At 41.9% G+C, this 24,447-nt stretch overlaps 1 protein-coding gene across 1 annotated transcript in view; it reads right to left on the bottom strand.

Annotated features, from left to right (window-relative positions):
- LOC110986875 (bifunctional glutamate/proline--tRNA ligase-like) overlaps positions 1-24,447 on the bottom strand; it is a 34,264-nt gene that overhangs the window by 6,665 nt on the left and 3,152 nt on the right. Inside the window, exons 4-28 of the mRNA XM_022249147.2 lie at positions 24,252-24,408; positions 23,186-23,334; positions 22,389-22,477; positions 21,287-21,413; positions 20,761-20,953; positions 19,579-19,750; positions 18,581-18,814; positions 18,182-18,266; positions 17,340-17,510; positions 16,584-16,720; positions 16,176-16,230; positions 15,084-15,236; positions 14,439-14,551; positions 13,979-14,075; positions 12,740-12,883; positions 11,841-12,110; positions 10,658-10,867; positions 9,701-9,773; positions 9,171-9,250; positions 7,588-7,845; positions 6,328-6,399; positions 5,881-6,006; positions 5,257-5,430; positions 4,636-4,796; positions 4,279-4,357 (exon numbers count right to left, since the gene is read on the bottom strand). Coding sequence (XP_022104839.2) covers positions 4,279-4,357; positions 4,636-4,796; positions 5,257-5,430; positions 5,881-6,006; positions 6,328-6,399; positions 7,588-7,845; positions 9,171-9,250; positions 9,701-9,773; positions 10,658-10,867; positions 11,841-12,110; positions 12,740-12,883; positions 13,979-14,075; positions 14,439-14,551; positions 15,084-15,236; positions 16,176-16,230; positions 16,584-16,720; positions 17,340-17,510; positions 18,182-18,266; positions 18,581-18,814; positions 19,579-19,750; positions 20,761-20,953; positions 21,287-21,413; positions 22,389-22,477; positions 23,186-23,334; positions 24,252-24,408 — 3,579 coding nt within the window. The remainder of the gene's footprint in view (positions 1-4,278; positions 4,358-4,635; positions 4,797-5,256; positions 5,431-5,880; positions 6,007-6,327; positions 6,400-7,587; positions 7,846-9,170; positions 9,251-9,700; positions 9,774-10,657; positions 10,868-11,840; positions 12,111-12,739; positions 12,884-13,978; positions 14,076-14,438; positions 14,552-15,083; positions 15,237-16,175; positions 16,231-16,583; positions 16,721-17,339; positions 17,511-18,181; positions 18,267-18,580; positions 18,815-19,578; positions 19,751-20,760; positions 20,954-21,286; positions 21,414-22,388; positions 22,478-23,185; positions 23,335-24,251; positions 24,409-24,447) is intronic.

Here is a 24,447-nt window from a genome sequence, read left to right as displayed (position 1 = left end):
CTACTCCATCCCTCCCATCATCCTATCCATCTCCTACTCTGCCCCCTCCCCATCATCCTACCCATTTCCTACTCTACCCCCTCCCCATCATCCTACCCATTTCCTACTCCACCCCCTCCCCATCATCCTATCCATCTCTTACTCCATCCCTCCCATCATCCTATCCATCTCCTACTCTGCCCCCTCCCCATCATCCTACCCATTTCCTACTCCACCCCCTCCCCATCATCCTACCCATTTCCTACTCTACCCCTCCCCATCATCCTATCCATCTCTTACTCCGTCCCTCCCGATCATCCTATCCATCTCCTACTCTTCCCCCTCCCCATCATCCTATCCATCTCCTACTCCAACCCTCCCATCATCCTACCCATCTCCTACTCCACCCCCTCCCCATCATCCTATCCATTTCCTACTTCGTCCCTCCCCATCATCCTATCCATCTCCTACTCCAACCCTCCCATCATCCTATTCATCTCTTACTCCACCCCCTCCCCATCATCCCCTCCATCTCCTACTCCACCCCCTCCCCATCATCATATCCATTTCCTACCCGTCCCCTCCCCATCATCCTATCCATCTCTTACTCCACCCCCCCCATCATCCTATCCATTTCCTACTCCACTCCTCCCCATCATCCCATCCATTTCCTTACTCCACCCCTCCCCATCATCTTATCCATCTCCTACTCTGCCCCCTCCCCATCATCCTACCCATTTCCTACTCTACCCCTCCCCATCATCCTATCCATCTCTTACTCCGTCCCTCCCGATCATCCTATCCATCTCCTACTCTTCCCCCTCCCCATCATCCTATCCATCTCCTACTCCAACCCTCCCATCATCCTACCCATCTCCTACTCCACCCCCTCCCCATCATCCTATCCATTTCCTACTTCGTCCCTCCCCATCATCCTATCCATCTCCTACTCCAACCCTCCCATCATCCTATTCATCTCTTACTCCACCCCCTCCCCATCATCCCCTCCATCTCCTACTCCACCCCCTCCCCATCATCATATCCATTTCCTACCCGCCCCCTCCCCATCATCCTATCCATCTCTTACTCCACCCCCCCCATCATCCTATCCATTTCCTACTCCACTCCTCCCCATCATCCCATCCATTTCCTTACTCCACCCCTCCCCATCATCTTATCCATCTCCTACTCTGCCCCCTCCCCATCATCCTACCCATTTCCTACTCTACCCCTCCCCATCATCCTATCCATCTCTTACTCCGTCCCTCCCGATCATCCTATCCATCTCCTACTCTTCCCCCTCCCCATCATCCTATCCATCTCTTACTCGCCCTCTCCCATCATCCTACCCATCTCCTTCTCCGCCCTTCCCCATCATCCTATCCATTTCCTACTTCGTCCCTCCCCATCATCCTATCCATCTCCTACTCCAACCCTCCCATCATCCTATTCATCTCTTACTCCACCCCCTCCCCATCATCCCCTCCATCTCCTACTCCACCCCCTCCCCATCATCATATCCATTTCCTACCCGCCCCCTCCCCATCGTCCTATCCATCTCTTACTCCACCCCCCCATCATCCTATCCATTTCCTACTCCACTCCTCCCCATCATCCCATCCATTTCCTTACTCCACCCCTCCCCATCATCTTATCCATCTCCTACTCTGCCCCCTCCCCATCATCCTACCCATTTCCTACTCTACCCCTCCCCATCATCCTATCCATCTCTTACTCCGTCCCTCCCATCATCCTATCAATCTCCTACTCTTCCCCCTCCCCATCATCCTATTCATCTCTTACTCTTCCCCCTCCCCATCATCCTATCCATTTCCTACTCCACCCCTCCCCATCATCCTATCAATCTCCTACTCTTCCCCCTCCCCATCATCCTATTCATCTCTTACTCTTCCCCCTCCCCATCATCCTATCCATTTCCTACTCCACCCCTCCCCATCATCCTATCCATTTCAAACTCTGCCCCCTCCCCATCATTTCCTTCACTTCTTACTCTGGCTGTCCCATTATCCCACTGATCCAGCTCAGCCATTACACCAACCATATCCAGCATTTCATCCACTTTCTACATGCACATACATGTACATTGTCCCCATGATCTTCCTCCTTAAGATACCCCTCCCCCAACAAACATTCTAATCTGTCACTTGGAGTCCCCCCCCATATCTTAGATTTTTACAAATACAAGCGTCTATGCATTAATGCCATATGAGACTATTTAAATACTGGTCGAATTCCAAGAGGAAGCAAACAAACACTCAATGGCACATTTTAACACCTGTGGACCTGCAAGGAAAAACTTTTACATTTGAGGACGGCCGGACAGACGGACTGACGGACAGATGAGGGAAATCGGTAATACAAAGGCTCGCGTAAGCGAGAATGGAAAATTTGTACCCGATGCTAAAATGGACCCATCCGAAAAGTCAACAATTAATCTTTCATGCATTTTGTGTACACGTACATGTATTTTGAACAGTAGTGTCACAGTGGAAGTGCAACCTACTGGTTCTACCCCCCAGCTTACCTCTCTACTTTCGAAAGTTACATGGCTTTACTTGGAGAACATATATTTTCAGTCATTTTATGGCAAGAAAGGTTGGGGATACATGTAAATACTGTCCTAATGAGAAACAATGGTTGAGACAGAGTTTGTTGTGTGCCCTCTTAAGTGATGGTCTTCAACTTAAATTCCTTTTCCTCACTTCCAATTCATTGTAATGTTGTTTGGGTGAGAAATCTGAAGGTTTTCTTTGTACAATGATGTCTTAGTTTGCATGAGAATGTCATTTGCTATACCATAGCGTGAAATTACAGTCGGACATCGGTCATTTTCCGAGCACTTATTGTGTTTGTCCGAACAAATTCAAAGATGCTCTGACAAATTGTCCGACCAACATATCAATAACAGCTCTTAAATGTCAACACAATACATGGAATTATGGCATCCGATTTATTATTAGTTTTGTGTTAGAATTACGTTAATTATGCCCAAGGTATTCATCAGGGCTGATCGCTCATCACAGGCCCATGTCACCTAGCCCCACGTGTACATACTTTACTTGCGTAGACATGAAATCGCCCCATAATACTTTGCGCTGTCACAGTGGCGAAAACATGTGCGCGAAACTCTATGCATTAAACAAGCTGCTCTGGTTCCCACCGCGCCGCACCCATGCAAAAGAATGTGTGATGGAAATGTAGCAACCAGTACCAGTCTGTACTGTACATGTATTGAATGTACTGTACATAAACACTCTTCATCGGCCGTAAACGTTGCGAATGCAAAAAGGCTGCAGGCCGGAAAAGACATCGATGTTACATGTACATGCATGTTGCCTGAGGTTTTCTGCAAGTTAATTCACAGAACTTGGTCTCTTATTTATATATGTATTTTCTGCATTCATAAGTGTAATTTGTTCTGCTCATGGTACAAGATTTAGCACCTGCTGGTCTAGATGCATCACGCACGCTTACCACGCGATACACGGACATTGTTGGCCAGTTTGCCGTCATGACTGTGTGAATTGTTCATAATTTTCTTGTGAATTGTCGTATGTAGAAATTTTTACATAGACATTAAGACAGGTGTTCATCACTTTCTGAGATAATTTTGGAGGCTGTCGTCCCCAATGATGCCATTAAATCAGCTCAAAATTGCCCTCAAACAAAAAATTGTTCCGACCTACCGACCCAATTTTTGAGAGGCATGCACAGCACAACTACATCGTGTATTTTTTGGGCCAAATAAAAGACTGCATGTATGCAGTAGGCCTTAATTAAATAACAATAATTGTGGATTCTGAGAAATCTTTGGCAAGTGTTGATCCAATTTGAGCAAGCAGATTTATGGCATGACCTACCCGATCGGAAAAACTAAAAAAAAAAATCGTCTCGGCTTGCGCCCTAACAAGGATTGCTCAATGAAGCTGCATGTGCAGTTCTAGCAGGACAAGGGAAAAAAGTTAATTTCGACCCCTGACACTGCATGTTACAACTCTACCTTTTATATAATATGGCAGATAAAAAGCTGGTAATGGCAGAACAAAATTGATGATGAATGACATTTTGTCCGAGCACTTTTTTGGTCTAATTTCGCACTCTGCTACACAGTTTCGGTAAAACTGTTTCGGAACGTGCGGAAGCGGTATAACAAGACAAGGAAGATGAAGCGTCAACAAAAATTTCATGTATTCAGTCAAAAGAACGAATTGCTGTCCACGTTGGAGCCAAGTTTCACCTTATGTCCCCTTCAATCACAAAAACAAGAAAACAGCTCACATTTTTCAGGTCAAGATATGAGCAGAATTCATCCCAACTCGTGGTCACCTTCAGGTGGTCCTTCAAGTCCTTGCTCGCCCTGTTGAGTGAAAAAGTCAACTCATCAAAAAAACGAGTCCCAAGAAGCAGATTTTTGTCCCCTTACCGAAATGGAGCTCATTGGGATGGTAACAACCACATTTTGAACAATTTTTTCAGTGCTTTTCTGAAAAACATTCATCAAATTGTTTTCAAACTACTTTCCGCTCACTTCTGATTGAATAAAATCAATTGCCAAACTTTCAGACAGCCCTGAGCATGGCATATGGATGCAGACAAGCATGCATTTTCCATTCTGAATACTAAATTGAGACTTACTTTTCATAGAGCCGGTGGTGAATATCTTCCAACATCTCCTTGGCTTTGCTAACTGCCTCGCTCTCTTTGTAGGTAACTTTTTCCCCCGTATCGCGGCAAACCATGACAATCTCTCCTTTCTTCACGTCACGAGGGCCCAGTTCCACACGTATGGGCACACCCTACTCAAATTAACAATTGTTGCCATCAAGCAAGTTAATACAAATCTGTCTCACTGACATGAACCTCAAGATTTATGATTCAGGACATTTTTCTGTGGTTATCACAATTTTAAGACATTTTTACATTCGTCTTCAAATCACCTTTCACCTTAGTTAAAATTAGATCCCTGAAGTACTGGAAATTGACAAAATAGTTTCCCTGGTGAAAACTGCATGTTTGACTTGAGCACAAATCCTTGCGTGCACCTGACAAACCGCAAAAATAGCAACTGGCATGTGACACTGAATGGACCAGTGAGAGTTCAGCTCTCAATCATGAATATGTATGAAGAATAGTAATACAAAATAACTGACCTACGCAGTTTTTTCTATACAACTAACACAGTCCTTCCACCACTGCCGTGGTGCCAAGATTCGCTTATTCCATTAATAAAACCTCTCACCAGTGTGATCAACTGACCTTGAGCTCCCAGTGGTTGAACTTCCACCCAGGACTGTAGTTGTCTCGGTAGTCTTTGCGCACTTTGATCCCCGCCGCTTTGAACTTGTCAAAGTATTCGTCACACTTGCTGAGCAGCGTCTCTTTCATCTCATTGGTGGTTGTCTTGGTGATTCCACACGGCACAATGATAATCTGGTTTCACGCAAAAATGAAAATCTGTCTAGCAAAAAGAATGTATTACAACTTTTTCATGTCAAAACACTTGTATTTACATGTTCTCCTACTTACATTCACAATTTTTCAAAAGAAACTTCCATTATTATCACAAGTTGCCTTAGCGTTTCGCTTACTCTGTGGTGAAAAACGTGCACAATACTCAATGAATTGAAGCAATGATGCGCTGCTTCCCACTGCGCAGCGTCATAGCCAAAGAAGTTATGATGGAAATGTGGAAACAAGTCTATGAAACCCAGCCGAGATAACATTGTTGCACTGTATGTACTGTACACCACACATATCACACGTCGAAAAACATCGATGTTGCCAGAAGATGACTCAAATCTGACATTTGTTACCAATGCATGTTTCAGATCGCAGACATCTTCGACTGCAAAATCAGTTCAACCCTGCCTACTGCCTTACCTGTATGCAGGCCACCCTGGGAGGCAGCACCAATCCCTTGTCGTCCCCATGGACAAGGCACAGGACCCCGATGGTCCGAGTCGTGATACCCCACGAATTCTGGTAAGCAAACTCGTGAGTGCCCTCCTGTTATCAGATTCAATGAAAAAAGAAATTCTAAATAACTTAATCTTCTCTGACTCAGAGGTCTTTTTTTAGGATATCTTTTCTCTTGGAATAAAACCCAAAAGGAAAAAAGACCTCTTTTACACAGATCAAACAGATTTGATGACACTGCTTGGGGATTTTATAGAAACCTGCCATACAGTATTAAAAATCTGCAGGACTAATTAGTGCCCTTGTAGGTTTTCATGAAAAATATAATCCAGACACAGCGCATAATTTGACCAATAGATAAGGTTAGTCTACTATTTAACTGAATTGGAAGGATGCAAGGATATCACTTACGTTGTTAGGATCTTCAAACTTGATTTCAAATATCTTGGAGAAATTCTGCCCCAAATGATGAGATGTAGCACCCTAGAAACCATCCAAAAGAATGGGATCAAATTCACAATGCAATGTTTAAGGATAGCAATCCTTGCAGCGAAAGGAAGCTTCAAGGTGGAGACATAATATGCACCTTGGCCAAACTAGTTCCATACAGAGGACTGATGCAGCCTTGTGTTGTCAAGTTTAATCATAAGATCAGTTGTTAATTCAGAGGACTTGAAAGTTTGAGTCCAGTCTGTGGGATCATTGCATGGGTGTCATAGGGCAAGATGGTCTGCCAGAATAATTATTTGTGCTTGAAACAGATGCTTCAAGTAGCACGCCTCTGAGGGAGCTAGGATGGTTTAAGGAATGCTGACAGATTTACATAGTTAATTTAGGAAAAGAAAGATGTTACAAAAGAGAATGTTACATGTGCCTTGGACAAACTAGTTCTACATAGTGGACTCTGCTGCAGCTTTATGGTATGAAGCTTCGATCCAAACGTCCGTTGCCAATTGTTGTATGAGTGGTTTGCCCAGTCTGCTATTTGTGCTTAAAAGGGAAATTTTAAGCAGCAAACCTGATAGGGAGCTGGAATGATTTTAGATACGTTTACAATGCAGTGTCTTGAACACAAGTATCAAATCTTAGCAGAACACAAATGTAAACTGCTGTCAACATTTTTGGATGTCTGATGGACTAATCCCTTAGTACAAGAGAATAAAGCATCTTGGTTCTCTTGTGTAATCCACACATGGCATTATCTTATTCAGCAAATGAGACAGACTAATGTGACACACTACAGATATGGAATGTGACTGGTAAACGTACACTAGTACAGTACAAAACCACTATGAAGAAAAAAGATGCCATAATCAACATTTTGTATATCGAACATTCCCATTGGTGCTCAAATTTTCTGCATACTTTAACCGAAAATTAAAAATGCTTTAAATAAAAGAAATACATTTGGGTCATGATAATGACTTTATTAACCCTAACCCTCCTCAATCCTTCACCTGTTGGAGGACTGAGGAGTGTTAGGGTTATTTTCAACTTACTTTTATGGGGTAGACTAATCAATCTTTCAGGGAAGTGCTGGTTGGGCAGGAGGTGGGTGAACCAGCGACCGAAAATTGCTAGACTGAACGACCGTTACCTTGAGCAATTTTTGTGGACCGCATCATGTTTGTTATAGCAGTGCTGTACTGTACTCGTTGTCCTTTGAATTACCTGGATGGCTCTGCCACTGGCCGAGATGAATGCCTCCACGGTGGTGGTGAAGTCCCCGCCGGCAAACTTCTCCTTCTCGGTTTTCCTTCCGCGCACCACAGGGATGGCCAGGAGGTCCTCATAGACCTCAGCATAGTGGCCCAGGATGGTGTACACTTCCTCCTCAGCGTCAGGGCGATTGGACCAGGCCGTGTGGCCCTCTTGCCAGAGGAACTCGCGAGTCCGCAAGAAGGGTTGTGGGTGTTTAAACTCCCACCTCTGATGCAAGAGACCAGAAGTACAAAGACATAAATTTCTTTGTGATCTAGAAAACAGCTGCCTTCTTTGATGGCAAGATGGCCCCCTTGTGGAAGTGAGTACACGAGTATCATTTACACAAAAACTTTGAGGGCCTGACATTTCAATCCCAGAACAATCTTTAAAATTCAAAGGGAAAAGAATCATATGTACAATAATCACATATGAATAAAATTGCTGGTTAATTTGAATGCTTGAATATTCAAATAGTCGACCTTCCTGATCCATCAAATAATCAGTTATACCAATTTCCCACAATAGCAGAAACAAAAGACCATGTATGCATGTTTGTGTGGTGGTCTAACTAGTTGAGTTTCAGGACAGGAGTCCTTGGCAAAGTTTAAGGATGCTAGGAGTCCAGCCAAGGTTCAGTTCTGATTTGTCATTTGTCCCACTGAGACAACACACCACAAAAAGAAAAAAATGGAAGGAAACATGATTTTTTGGCCTTAAAGTGGGGGCATATTGCATCAACTGCCTTGAAGTTTACTTGTAACTTGAAATACACGTGTAGAATGCATTTTTGTAACCAAATAATTGACTTTTTTATTTCATTGTTTTTCAACTCTGAATATTTGTATTTGAAAATATATGAACATGAATATTTCATACATTTAATAATTAATCAGTCATATTTGAACATAAAAAGCTGAATGGTGTCCTCAACAATTGATGCACTGAGCCCATTAAGCTAAGATTTCAATGAAAAGGGCAGGGAATTGCTGATATTTGCTAACCCTTGTCGGGTCCTGTTCACTTTTGACAAATACCCAGGTCTTTCACAGGTCTATGTGTTGGAGAATAAAGGCATTAAACACCCACAGGGTTATTCTCTTCTCACAGGAGGTAATTTGAAATCCAAGTTTCAAATGAAACATGAAACACAAATTGTCGTCTCTAATATATGGCCCAACATTCCACAGCCAGACGGAAAAATTTTAAGCCACTATCTGGAAAATGCAACCAACATACTTGTGTACATGCAAAATCCAAAACTTCAAACATTAAAATAAAGTGGATCATTCTGTGTGGGACAGAAATCTTCAAACATCAACCTACTACAGCCTGGTTCTGGGATGGCGGGTCACATATCTTGACAAAAAGTACAAGTGGAGTTGGGGTTGAGCAAGCACAGCATGCTCACCATGAATGATTTTTTGTTCATTTCATACTTTCTGGACTCTGAACTACCCTCACACACTTGCATCAACAAGTCTCTTTCAGAGTACAACTAAATCAGAAAACATGCAAACTCGTCAGTGAATCAGGTGGGGTGATGTACATACCACAACGTTGCACCACTGGTTGAGTTTGATGGGAAGATCCCTGTGGGACTGGACCCATTTGGCATAGGTAGGGTACATCACTGCAAAATGAAAGGGACGATAACTTCTGTTGCATGCTACAAACTTGCAATAACTAACTGTTGCTCCAATCCCTTTTGTCTATGACTTTTATGTCCTGTTGAGTTCGACCCTACACCGACACTACAGTCCAGGAGGAAACCCATCAATATTTTGACTAGTTTCTCCGGCAAAATGCTGGAGAAGGCTGATACCGCGATTGGGTGTAAAAAACATAAGTTGGTAGTTTGGGAACAATACTTGCTAAGATATTTTTTCAGAGTATTGTAAAATGTCAATTATAATACAGGCCAGATGCCAAAGATATTAAGAATATGTAAAGGGGACGGCTGTATGCCTTTACGCACACTTCCCTTCTGGGACTATTGGTCAAAGAAAGAAGCCTTCAGGCTCGTGAATATGCACAAGGTATTTAGAGCTCGTGACTACATTATTATGTCGGTATGACTGACCTGTCTCACTGGTAGGGCGGATGGCAATTGGTTCGGCCATTTCAGAGCTGCCTGACTTGGTCACCCAGGCAACCTTGGAGAAAGAAATGAATGCAAATATTTGAACTAAGAAAGCCACTTAAATACATTTTCAATTTCAGAAAGAAGAAATGATTTCCCTAACATGGGTGTTAATGCAGTGCACTTTCCATGTTGTAGTTCAGATGTAAGTGCATAAAGTAACCATGTAGCAGGCTCCAATATTAAAGGAGTTTGAAGTTTAAAAGGGTCCACAATATACGTGCAAGACAATTTATGTAACTTTTACTAAACTTAATAACTGAGAAGTGTTTGAAAGTTAGAACCACAATTCCAATTCATGTAATGTACCTTGTGATATGTGCAGTGTTCAACAAAACCATAAACCAAAACAAAAAACTTGCTTTTTTCTGGTACAAGCTGTAATTACATATTTATTCACCATAACGTCAACAACTTAAGACAACACAACTGTACATGTGAAAAGCAGGGCATTTTTTCCAGCCAACTGAATATTTAATTCTCTGACCTGGTGGGGTTTGTTTCAAATGTGGCTTGATCTCTGCCTTCAGATTCTGAAAGTTATAGAAACCTCCATTCCTTTGTTTTTGAGTTGATAACTCCTGGAAATACTCAGTTTTTTTGCATCTCTTTTAAACTGGATTTTGTTGATAAGTTTCTTTCCCTGTTCTTCTTCCTTTTGCTGTGGATAACCCTAACCCAAAAAGCCTTTAAAGCTATTTTCCAGAAGGGGTAAGCCACTGTGGATTTAGCTTTAGTCCACACAAGGTTCATAAAGCTGCATTATGTGGACCTCTTTTGTGTTCACAGGTCAACAAAAGGTATGTAAGATTGGCACACACTGATCTTCTGGTTTTCATGTTCACTATGACATCAGCGCAACTGGGCCCTTAAAACTATTGGTCTGATCTGACTTACCTCAGGGGAGAAGTCAGCTATGTGGTCCTTCTCACGTTGCAGTGCAGCCTGTGAAACAAACATGGGGAAGTAGCAGTTCTCCACCCCCAGCTTCTTGATGCAGCCATCAAAATACTCCTTGACGGCTTCCCAGATGGCATAGGACCATGGACGCAGGACGTAACAGCCACTGACGTCGTAGTACTCGATCATCTCTGCCTTGGTGATGACCTGGCCACAGAACAGAAAGTCCTATCGAATGAGCTGGGTGAGAAACTACTTACTGCTTAAGTTGTTTGGGGGTCTGTGTGTGGCTCTGTTTAGTGTTGTAGATGACACTCCTAATGACCAATACAAGACTCCACAAGACCAACACAAGACCTCTAGGCTAAATTCAAGTCACAAGCCATTCAAATGAAGTGGCAAAATGGGGACTCCTTTGCCATTATTTGCCCTGTGATGTGTGACTGGCCATGTGACTAGTCTTTTGCATGATTTAGTGATCTCAACAAATACAGGGGCTGCTTGTCAAGTGAACTCCGTGCTGGTACTGAAGGTGTTACTCTGGGCCCTATTTCACGCCGATTTTCATGAAATTCTCTGCTTAGGATCATCAGTGCATATTTACAGTTCAGGCACAGACAGAACATGTCAATCCTACAACAAACACGGTTTTTAGTTGAGGGATGTATGAACATGTTCAAGCCAAATTACCTAACTAACCTGGGAAATATGCTTACTTGGAATGCAGAGTTTTCTGTTATAGACTTTATTCATGGGTTGGGTTTTAAAATTGAAAGGGGGGTTAACTGTTCAGTTTCGGAACTTGAGAGTAGAAATAAAAGAATTAAAATAAATTTCATATGAAATTGGTATCTGTCTATTATGATGAATAATTTCACGGTTGTCATTAAACAGGCCTTAGTACCCAAACTAGGTTTAAAACATACTAAAAGGGAAGCCTGGAAAGAGTGATTCATACAATAGTCTGATACCATTTACATCAGTGGTTCACAATTTATAAAACAGATTCTGGGAATGTGATCAAAAATGGATTCCTTCTGTAAATTTTATAGAAGGTGGAGATTTTTAATGCAACATTGGGCCAAGATCCTAATGGGAGCTATTCCTTGAGTCTTCCGAGTAGTAGCACCCTCTTACCGGCTCACTTGAATGGCCCTGAATGGTACCCGAGTCACATTACCTGTGAGTACCACTCGCTCAGATTCTCGTCTTTCTTGACCTCCAGGCCCAGCCTGGTCTGTTTCTTGTCTGCCCCTACTGCTGCTGCCTCCTTGATCTCTTCCTTGGCTTTCTTAGGCTCTGCCCCCTTCTCCTTCTGCTTGTTGGCCTTCTTATCCCCCTTCTTGTCTGCCTTTTGACCACCCCCAGGGGGCTTGTAGTCACTGCCGGTCAGGGCTTTGTAGTCAGCTTTAAGGCAGAGGAGAGTTTTAACTTCAGCATCTACCGTTTCCTGTCAAAAAAAAGTCCTAGGTTTTTTACACGATTCATTTTCGATTAAAAGACAACTTTTACTTGAAATTAAAAAAATGGTCTAAGAGGTAGTTTTTACCAGATTTGAAAGTCTGTTCCTTATTAGACTTCTCACCTACAAAATTTTAGAGATAACACTTTTTTTCATTTCAGGGGATTAAAGCAATCATCAGCTACAAAATGATAAATCATTCACACTGGGTGGGGGAAATTTTGAAGTTTTTTCAAGCACTTCAGTGGTTTTCAGTCCCTTTTATCTCTTTTCTTCATTTTTTTTGCCTTCCCCTTTTTTTAAGTTTTCAAAATTTTTTTGCAAAGGGGGGAGAAATGCTCCCCTGCTCCCTTGCCTCTCCCCTTCGCAATGCCCACAGATGTCTGTCACAAGCCAACACGACTCATCTGTCTGGCATTCATTTCCAGTCTCAGATGCAAGAAACGACAGAAAATATTTTTATTCCACCCTCGATGAGATGCCAGTCTATCTCAGGTTGCTCCCCAGATAATGCTGGCAACCAAGCTTTAACCCTGGGTGGAAAGTGGCAAATGGGAGGGGAATTAACAAAAACATCTATTTATCGGTCCGCCTGAAAAAAAAAAAAAATTGGTTACCTTAGGTGCTTTGTCTGCCTTTAGTTTCCTGACTGCATCTCCTTGGGCCGTGATTTGACCAATGAGGGCATTCACATTGCCATTTACAGCTGGTCTGTTACCTGGACTCGAAACTGGATTCCCTTGCCTCTTGCTCTTATTATCCTTTGAGATTTAGAAAAAAAGACGGCAGGTGCCCAATCTGTGAAAATGTCATCTAACAAGGAGAGAGATTTTTCCACAACCCATACATCTTAAGCTTCTTAAGTTCAGAATTCCAGCTATAAGTACGAACTGTCACCAAACAGTGATTACAAATATTTCGCTAGAATTCTGAGCAATTGGTGAAAAAAAGGGGTGCTAGATAAGAAAGTGGCTCCAGAAATGTTTGTTAAGCCGAAACTGTCGAAATTATTTAACATTTTCCAGCTGGGATGCTGAAAGTTTTTGATTTTTGTAGGGTACTCTTGGAAATAAACAATTTTCAGAAGATTCTTATTTCTTACGAAATCTTCCAAAATTATTTTTGCCTACATGTAGTTAGGACAAACATAAACGTAATTAAGAGAAAAGGTTACTGTGGAAGTATAAAGACCTGTAACTGACATCACAAAAATTTACGGAGTGGCGTAACTTCAGTTATGCAACATTTATTGCACACACTGCACAACAAATGATTTAGGACATTCATCATGAAACTTAAGCATCACATATGTCCTAAACCTGGGCAAATTACGTTTGGTTACTAATCAAGTTTGCTTAAGGGTAATCATTGCTCAAATTAACAGGGTTCAAACAAGATACGTAAGTAAGTACAGGAATTTATAGAGTTTTCATCAAGAGAATATAGAAGATGAAATATTCTGGGATTTTGTCAATGTGGCATCCAAAATTGTACACTTGGCGACCGGACTTTCAAGCGTGTTACGTACTTTTTAAACCTGGTGGAAGACAAGCGAAACTTGGTGGGCCATCAACCTGCTTTTACAGGGTGGAGAACCCTGCTCCACATACCCAATATTGAAACCACTCAGTAATGATAGTTTACACCCTATCCGGTTCGTAAGTGTGATCTCACTTCAGATTAAACCACGCCCAATGCACACGTGCACTGCACATAGTTTTACATGCATTGATCGCCATTTACATGGAACCATGGAACCGGAAGTTAACACAGCTTCAGCGATTGTCCAATGAGAGCCTGCAAATCGTGGCACATTTGCCTTGTGACGAAGTCACTTACGAACCAGATATACTCACCTTAGCCGGCTCCTGTGCTTTACTTGAGCTGGAGGTTGTCTTGTGTCCATCTGGTATATTGAAGAGAACACAAGGGCTGGCCCGTCCACTATGCCGGCTGCATGGGAGAAATCAAGAGCAAAACAATGTGTATTTTAATGAAAGCTACACAAGATTTTGGACAACTTTTACACTATCCTTTTGCTTCAAGTCAAATCAGTTGGCAACATGAAGTTGGTAAATCTACAGGAGACGACTCTTTCTCTGCCAACATCGATATCCTACGAGGCTGACATACTGCATGCATGCACTTGTTAATGCCCACATTGTGTAGGGTATCAACCGAAAATGCACCAACCCACAGGATCTTTCAGTGGTCGCCATGAGCTCAGCAGCAAAGCTGTTAAGTTTTTAAATAGTCTCTCTATATTTCACCAGTAAGTCCACATCTAGTGGAAAAGTGTTAAGCTGGAGTACTTGCCTTGGCTCCTCGTAAGCCTGATCACATATAAAGAATCCCTTGCGTTGAAGCTGAATGATGTCTCCTTTCTTCAACTTGGCAAGTTCTGGGTCGCCAAGCAGCACTGTCTCGGTCTGAAGATCAGGAATAAAGTGGGTTGAATTAAACAGGCATCTCCGTCTTTAATTTGACAACTGCTGACAGAAGTCTACCCAACCACTTTCAAACAAAATGTAACAATGCAAAGTAAGATATTTGTGAAGCTTCAGTAGTCACACATATTAATGTAAAATATGGGAGGTGAAAGTACAAAAGCAGATGCACGGACAACCTCCAAGAGAAGATTTATATTTTTGAAGTCGGAGTATGCCACAGTAAAACTAAATAAAAACATAGTAAATGATGAGAAAATTTTTTTAAAAATGCAAAAACACAAACAAAAATGAACAGCACACACAAACAAGAAAAACTAGGGAAAAAGCACGACAGAAGAAATTAATTATATGCAAAACCATGGTCTTCAAACAAAGCAAAGAAAAAACCCAAAACAAATCAGACAAAAAAACGGAAAAAATCAAGATATTTAACATTTTATAATTTAATTATTATTCTCTCTATGATTTCCTTTTTAAAATACCACTTTTTTTTCCAGCCTTTGTAGATTACCTTGGAGTTTCTGTTCACAAAGTTCTTGAAGTCATCATCTTTACCCAGAATTCCCTTGGTGATGATGTCCTCAAAGCGCACCATAACAGCAGGGATCAAGGGTGCCCTCTCAGTTTCAGCTAGCCAGGTCAGCTTTGTGGTCTTCTTATAGTCCTGCAGTCGTCCACATCAAGAGTGAAATGTCAAGTGACAACTCAAAAACACAGGAGGAATATAGAAACTTACTAATGCCATCCATAAATACCTTTAAAGATGGCATTACCTAAAAAGACGATTTATCCATTGCTACTGATGGAGAGCCAGTTACGTGGGTGGTTTTAGCAGACGATAAAGGCACAAACTGGTGTCAAACACTGTCCCACTTTCATATGAAATTTTGACTTCTATTTTATTGATTCTATTACCCTCATGCACAACAATCATCACTGTCACATGGGCAATAAAACCAGGGAGTCAGCATTTCATGGTCAGAATTTTACTCCTCACTAGCTCAGCAGCATTCTCCATCAAACTGTGCCGCACGCATTGTGTGTGCCAGTTTCCATTCAAAGAAATTTTTGTGCTGTGCGCACAAGGAACATTTCACAGATAAGGCAAGTGGGGTGTTTCACAACATTCAACTCAACCTGATGAAAAAAATCACTGGGAACACGTGAATTTTCCACTTACTTTGACTTTCCAACGACAAAATGTATGTATGGATGGGAAGAAAAGTGTGAAGGTGTTGTCGCTGAACTAGGATCCTGTTTGGGGCCTGGTGAGGATAATGGACCGCACCTTGGGTTTGGTCCATTACTGTCCAAAGACCCCTATCCAGTTTTCAAGGTACTAGTTCCCCATCAACTTATTATTCCTTAAAAAAAAGTTTCCTTAAATTACCCAACATTACAGCAGCACCTCAGACATTTTCTGCATGTTACTTTACTCAAGCTAAAATAATGCAACTGCGCATTATACTAACATTGCACCAATCAGATATATCTGCAAGTTTGCCCTGCAAGTTTGCCCTGCAGTTAACCAAGCAAAATCAGACAACCAGATAACGTGGGAGGTGAATCCATATATCAGTGTTTCTTTAAAAAACTAAATTACCTGATTTTCCAGATTAAGTCTCGCATCGACGGAAATGACTTTCCCAGAGCTGTCTCTGCAATGGAAATAATGCAATCGTTACATCAAGAATGTTCAAACTGATATGCGACATGATTCGTTTTCACTACTGTGTCACAACTGTAACCATTTAGTGAAATAAAGTTGCTCTTCATCTAGAACTGTTCCTTTACTTTGACAGTCACAATTGGATAGGGGAATTTATTAGCAGAAAATGGCAGAGAGAAGGTTATTTGCATCACCAAAGGAATAAAATGGAACACTTTAAAGATTGTAAATTGTCAATGCATTCGTCTGGTCTTTGTAGAAAGGAAAATCACCTAAGAATGGTGCATTGCCTTATTTCCACTCTTACATCCTGTTCTTTTCTCAGTTGAATCTGCTACTTACTTGCTGATTTGGTTGATGATGATGTTGCCCCAGTTGACGAAGGTCACGACCTCGCCTTCCTTGAGGATGGCTGCATCCTCCTGGTCAATCATGACCTTACTGCTGTACCACACTCTCTTCATCCCGACAGACTCGTTCTAGGCGGCAAATGGCATTTCAACAGCATTGTATTACAGCAAAAGAAAGAAAATGGTTGGAGAACACCAATGGCTGACTAACGTGCACCACAAAGACCTAATGCAGAAAACTATACATTTTGCACCTGCATTTTAACACACAGGGATTAACTAGGTATTACTACATGTATCTGAAAAAGAGATGGCGTGTTTTCACACCCTGCCTCGGACCCCCTTAACACAATGTGTACCCAACGTCAACATCCTCCTTCCCATGTGTACATACTTTATAGACAGCCCTCATGTCCACACAGAACATGTACATGTCATATGTGGTTTATTTGATCAGTGGTAGAATAAGAAATGATGTCCGAGTACTTCTACGTATAAGGGAACGTTTCATAATTACAGAAGGCGGTATTTACTGCGGTACCACTGTATTTTTGCGGTACCAGCATTAAGCCCTTTCGGTTAACTAGTGCGGTGCCTCTAAAAAACAGCAGTACCGCAGTAAATACCGCCTTCAACAATTGTGAAACGCTCCCTAACTGCAACATCTGCGGTACTATTGGGTGTTCCAACGGAGAGCTGACACTGAACAAGACTACTTAACGGACAGCCAAATCACCCAACCACTCACCTTTGGATGTTTAGCCACTTCTTTGACGTCCTCCACTGCCCCGATCATCGTGATCGGCACGGCCTCGGCTTTCACCACAGCGGAGAACCGGGGAACCTTGGGGTCGATGACCTTGCGATTGAAGCTCCAGAGCTTGTCCCATTCCATCATGACAACGGACCGCGACGAACCCTTGATCAAAACAAATCAAAATTTTGTATCACTTGTGCATGTCCGTACAAAGGGCAGGAACTTCATCCTTGAAGGGGCAAGGAAATTTCTCATTTGAAAAGGGCACTTGTATTAGAAAATCAACTTGTCTGTGGGGATGTTTCAAAGGGCATTGAAGCAAAGACCAGGGGCATCAAAGCAATTGCCTCTGATGCCCCTGATAAGTTCCTGCCCTGTGTACACATCATTAAACCACTCAAGCTACGGCCATTTCCAAATTACTGGACCACAGTAGCATTGGCACTGCACTAAAAATTGTAAAAAGTTACTGAAAGCAAAATTTGTTAACATGCCATTATGGTTATTTTCTGGGGCATCCGCATATCGCTCAAGGCCCATCGAAAGTTCAAACTTTCAGAAGTAGCAAATTTACCTTTTAATCTGACAACAGTAATGTTTTAACATGCAACATGCATGAAAGTTCATGTCATTTTTATAGCAACACAACTTTTTACATGTGACAAATATATATTCCATCAACACGCAGAATGTGCAATTTTCACGGTTAATATGGGGAATGCTGCAAAAAAAGGAAAAAATACTCTAACAACAACAATCAATCCCTCTTGTCAGTTGAGATAGAAGAAAAGTGATGGGAAAAATGAAAGTGTGTAATGACACCAACAGCTTACCTGAGCTGCAATGAACAGCTTCAAGCCTTCCACAGTCATTCCTCGCCTCAGCACACCGCGGACTGTGGGGAACCTTGGGTCATCCCTACCGAACAAATAAAAAAAACAAGAAAAATATGAAAAAAAATACCACAAGAAATAAACGATGGTACGATATTTGGCACATCGTGTGCTACATTTATGGTTGAGCTGTCTTGGGACAAATGGGCTCTGTGCAAGAAAAGGCTGTCTGATTTTCACAAAATTTGTGTCAAAGTGACAGCGAGGTATAACTAAAAGAGCTACTGAAGGCTCAGTGAGAAAGAATGCGCTACAATGACATCATACAACCCCCTTCTCTCCCTCCTTTAGGGTTGAAATCAGAGTGCCAAATTTGTGAAGCTGGAGTCGGCCACTCACCATCCATCCACCAGCCCCTGCTGCACAAACCATGTCAGCTTGCGCTTGGACAGCACTGTGTGCTGTAGGTTCAGCCGGCTGTAGGCCCAGATGAACACCTTGCGGAGCCTCAGGTTCTCCAAGAACCAGTTGTACTGTTCGTCCCTGTCGGCATACTCAGTTGTGCGGAGGGCGTGGGTCACACCCTCGACTGAGTCCACAATCGGGCAGGCAAAGTCATAGGTTGGGTAGACCCTGAAAAATCACACAGTACATCTAAGAATCAGAAATTTATTCACTATCCACACCTAACGCAAGAAACTATTAACCCATCAGTCCTTAAGACAACCTCGGCTTTCAGCACAGTGTAGAATTCTGAAAAACAACCATTGGGAGGGAATGACATGGATTCTACCTAAACATAAAATGTAGTTTTCATTTTAAAATGCAATGTATTCCTGGTATGAACAACCATGGATTATTGCAAAACAGAGGAGTTAATTATATTTGTGGTAAGTGCTCACAGAAAGAGTCAACAGGATTTTAATGGATGCAAATATGCCAGTAAATACTGGTTTACACTGCGTCCCTTTAATATCTTTACACATGGTATCAATTTCTATTCATTTCCATACAATAACTTAATTTGAAAGCTAAAATGTATTTCAGATCAACGCTAAAAGGCCCAGTTGTTTATTCCGAAGACCTCATGCTTGTTTTTTCTGCTAGGAATTTTCTTAAATCCATACCCCGACAAGAATCCAGTGGCACTGTCTTTGTGCAACAAATACATTCAGGAAGCATCAAACTCACAGTGAAGGAACAGTGGCTAGACTCCACCTTCCTCAACTCAGCAAGATACTCATAAATGATAGATTTTGAAGGATGCTGAAAACTATGGATTAATCCTTCAAATTCAATTGACGGAGCTAAAGATCCTACATATTCTTTAAAAAAAATTGTTTCACCCAGTTGATTCTCATTTGATGGCTAAGGCAAGTTTTCCTTGAATCACTCACTTGTACTTGGTCCCTGTCTTGACATGTGGCTCATCCTTACATCTGAAGATGGTGGGGTCTCTCATGCATCCGTTGTTAGACTGCATGTCAATCTTGGCTCTCAGGCAACAGGTCCTGCCGAAGGTAGTGGCTTTCTTCATCTCCTCCCACATTTGGAGGTTCTTCTCCACGGCTGAACAAACAAGAAAGCATCAGCCGTTCAAAGGAACAGGTTTGCACATGAGTGACAGGATCCACTTACATTGGAATAAAATCATTACAGGTTGAATAATCTAGTCCATTATTTAAAAAGGCAAGGACATTTGAGGACAAAGCACCCCTGTGAGTCAGCGTGTGGCTGTGTTGATAGGGCAGACCTCACGCACCCACAATGCTGCACATGGCCATGTGCTGTCTGAATACCAAAGTGGCTCATTGGTGGTTTTCAAGAAATGCAGTTATTGCTCTGTGACGCATTCTTTTTGCAGCAAGGCAATAATTAAATTGGTCATTTAACCACCCTTGACCATACTTGTAGCATAGGCCAGATTCAAAATGCGTTTTGTCTTTGGTGTTAAAATGGAATGTCAAGGCAGCACAGAAATGCTGCAGATTAACACCAAAGTTGAATTTTGTAAACTGAAAAGCCCAAGGGTCCAGCTTTGAATTTAAGGGGGGGTCACAGAAGGGAAATATGGTTTAGATGTAAGGAAAATGTGAGTCTGCAACCACTGCCAAAGCAATGCCATGTCCCAGCTAACTGGCTGTGGCTGGTAGTTATACAACAAAAACATTTCTGTAGCCATTAGCCAGTAGCTCCCTCAGGCAAGTGTGTCCTTTCTAGCCACAGCCATAAGTTTGAAACAAGGTCTAGTTCTTTTTACTAGGCTGTTGAATTAGGATTCTTCAGTGTGCCTTCAATGGATCAAGCACAGAGCCAATCTAAATACATAAATTCCGCCTCCCCTAAAGCTCCAGAGGTTTTGAACCCATTTACGGTTGAAACCCAAATGAAAATATGGAAAACTGCAGCCACCAATTAAAAAACGGAATGCCTCTGTGGTGAGAAACAGTGCTACTCTGATTTGGGGGTCTTGATCATACAAGTACATGTAGAAACCCATAAACTTGATACCCAATGCCTAACATGGAGATGAACAAGACTTCTGGGAAAACTCCAAATGCTCTATCTGTCCGACTCACAGTTCAGCCTGTTCTTGGACTCGATCCTCTGCTCTCGCTCTTTCTTCATCTGCTCGGCCTCTGTGTCGTCGGCGTACGCCTTCCCTTCCTTTAAGAGCCCATCGGCATACTGGATGATCAGGTCAAAGTGGTCTGAGGTGTGGGAGAAATGGTCGTACTTGATGCCCAGCATGGCAACGTCCTGCAAAATCACCTGGGTGAAGAACACTAATGTATTCATTTGATTGGAGTACCATACGTTGCACCATTGTCAGCTTTAGCAGTTGATCCATTTCTCACTCACAGATCAACCCAGCGACGGCAATTAGAAGTGACTGCCGAGGCTCCACAGCACTTTGACTGCGCACAACTCATGCATGTATGTCCTGTGCTCTGTCAAACAACCAAGGATCTTAAAATGCCGCTTGGGCAGATGTTTGACTGTTAAAGATGGCCACTGCCTTTTCTTAAAAAAAAAACAACGAACAAATTCATAATCTCTTCCACAACTCACAGCATGAATAAAATCTTTTCCACAAGAACTTACTTTCTCAAATTCCTTATCTTCCTTCGCCGGGTTGGTGTCGTCGAAGCGCATGATCAACCTTCCCTTGAAGTGTTCCTGATAATACTGATTGAGCAGGGCAGCCTTGGCATGGCCTATATGCAGGTATCTTTGTGATCACCAAAGAAAATCAAAGACTTCCTCTGAATCTGCCAGTGATTTTAATCCCTCATGCTCGTGCCCAGAATTCAAGGTCTTGGTTTTTATCATGGCTCTTTGGTAAGATCAAGGCACGGCAAAGTGATTGATCATCTCAAGATTAGGTTAAACAAGGTAATTTGGGATTTTTGAAATTGTTGAATATTAAAATACTGAGGTTAACTACTTCAAAACTCACTTGAAATACCAGTTAGTGTATAGAAATCATTGCTGTTAAGGTCAGAACTGTGGAATGTACATTAGTTGGGGGCTAAAATTTTGCAGTGTTGAAGGAAATTCTAACTTCTTATTAGTCCATTACAATTTTAGCAGTCCTAAATAAACACCACACCCCCCCAGTTTATCCTCTTGGAATATGGTAGGTTCCTGCATCATCCTCATTTCATCAGTGACAATTACAGTTTTTCTGACAACCTTGACACCTCGTTTGGGAATGGTACATGCATAGCACACCTGAATGAACATCTCACATATTTCCGGTTCACGTATTCCTCACTCTCCAGCTTCTGAAATTTAGTACAGTACGTCACAATTCCAAGCACTGCTATACCAAACAGTCAGGTATAGGCAATTCCAGAAATTCAAATTAGGGATCCATTTTTTTGTGTTGTGTATGTCCCTGTCACATCTGGCATATAGTTTTGTAAGTTCAGAACACATTTCCTAATTTCCAAGAGTGATGAATTAATGCGAATTACCTTCCAAACAAATAGTAATAGTTTGAAATCAATTCCAGTGGTTTTTCCATGTCAAATAACAAAGGTCAGATGTAACAGAGAACAAATATGTCACACTTTTGGACCCCTAATTTCTGGAATTACCCAAACACCAAACATGCCACATGGTTCCCAGATTTTCTGTTCACTTTTTAAATTAAAAAAAATGAGAATGCAGGGAATTTAAGGTTCTTTACAGAGTTACTCACCCACTGGCTTCGGGTGGGAATCGAACCACTACCTTGCCCTCCTCAGCCCCTGGCAAGTCAAAGAAGCCTCCCACATCTGCCTGCTTCCCCTGGTAACAAAAGTTGCAGTTAAGACAAGAAAACGCTTGCATCAATTACATGATAATGTATTTTAAACATATCCTCAGGTTAACAGTCCCATTGTAACCCTAAAGTGCAGGTGGGGAGGGGGAGACAAAATAATAATAAATAATAATAATAGTCAGTTCTCATATAGCGCATATTACGGAATGTCTCTATGTGCTTATAAACTGCCCATCCCCTTCGACATTCTTGTGGTATTGTCACAGTGAAGTTTTTCCTGTGCCAAGCCTTTTGGAGTTGTTTCAGTGATGTCTTAAGATCATTATGAAAGTAGGGCATGTACCTGTAACCTTCTCACAAAGTACCCATTTTTACAAGACAGTTGAGCCAAAAATGTATACTTTTGACATGCTTAATGTACATGGGTTGACTAGCATTTGAAGCCATTAACTTTAAATGACCCTAACAACAAAATACTAGGTCGGGCTGAATTAAAATTTCACAGATGTACTTATTATGAGTATCTTCACATGCATGCCCAATTTCAAATAGATCGTGTGTAGGACAGCCAAGTTCTTGGATTATGCCCCCCCGTGACATGGTTGGAAAAAGTAGTTTTCATTACTTGGAGCCTGATGCTTCTTAAAGTTTCACACATGAAGAATGAGCCACTGGGTTACTGGCGCAAGGCAGGCTAATGTACAAGTACCACCTGACTATCCTATTCAACCTACTGCCTTGTCCTGGTTATTGGCCGGGCCAGCACTGGGAAGACCACTGCTGACTTTCTTGACTTGACTCTGGGCTGAGAGGAGCTTGTACCAACGGGTCACGTTGGTCGGACCCTGGCCTTTGGTCAGCATGCCAGTCCATGTTGAGCTTCCTGCAAAAAAAAGACACCATTTACCAGGCTTGAGAGATTCAGTGAATTTGAACTCCCGCTCAACTGAGTACACAACATGGCTTCGCATCAATTACTGTGTACGTTGTATGTCACTCCTAGATTGCTCTAAATTCATCTATTTGTAGGATTTGAAGGTTAACAAAGGCAAGGCAATGCCACTGTAAGGATTAATGTTCTTGGCAGTTAATCTAAACCATCTCTTCTGGGATTTTGCAAGGTTAAGCAAGGTTAAATCTTGAAACTTTCATCTTACAGGGGCTCGGCACCCTTTTAATATTACAGTACTGTGAATAATGTCTGCCATTAGTCTACGTATACATGTAATTCAGAAAATTTGAATGATTCAGGACTTTTCTTCTTCCCTCCAGTCAAAAGTGTCTCAGAACATCTAATAGAAGTTACAGTGTATTGATATGAATACAATTGAAATAGATTAATAGAAATACAAACAAAAAAACTACTAAAATTTTAAGTACTTTAACAGACTGAGACTACAAGGTTCAGTTAAATGTGCATGATATTAGGCCAAATCAGGCAGTAAAGACACATGTATCTCGTCACAAGTTATTTCCAACCCTTTGCACCAAGCAAACAATACAGGTGAAGCCAAGTAATTCAAATTGGGAAGGGCCATTTTATTCTTCAAAAGATAGTCCGTGTCAGTCATCAAGAGGCTGAATGCAGATAACATCCAGAAAGAGGAAACTTGGTACAAAATTTTTTTCCTTCAATTAATAATGCTGAAGCAGAGTTGGAATGGTTGTTTCACGCAACCATCTTTCATCTAGCATATGCTTTTTATAATGTAAGTGTTGAATTCTCAAAGCCTAATACTTGAAGGTTCAGAATTTTCAGACCAGTCTTTGACTCAATCTTTCCTAGACAGAACGTCTCACCTCTGAGCGTTCCCCAGACAGCCAGGTCAGCTATGGAGAGGCTCTTCCCGACCAGGTAGGTGCGAGGACCCAGAGTCCTGTCCAGGTGGCGTATGGCTTCGGGGAATTCCCCCGCTTGACTAAGGCGGCTGCTGCTGAAGTCCAGCCAATGGTCAACCTTTGAAGTGATAACAGTGCAGTGTTTTATAACAAAAGT

Source organism: Acanthaster planci, linkage group LG01 (assembly GCF_054643075.1).
Source record: "Acanthaster planci isolate LZ-2023a linkage group LG01, COTS_SCS, whole genome shotgun sequence".
In the NCBI taxonomy this organism is placed as follows: domain Eukaryota; kingdom Metazoa; phylum Echinodermata; class Asteroidea; order Valvatida; family Acanthasteridae; genus Acanthaster; species Acanthaster planci.
Note: the sequence above shows the minus strand (reverse complement) of the source record. Positions and strands in the feature narration are given on the sequence as shown.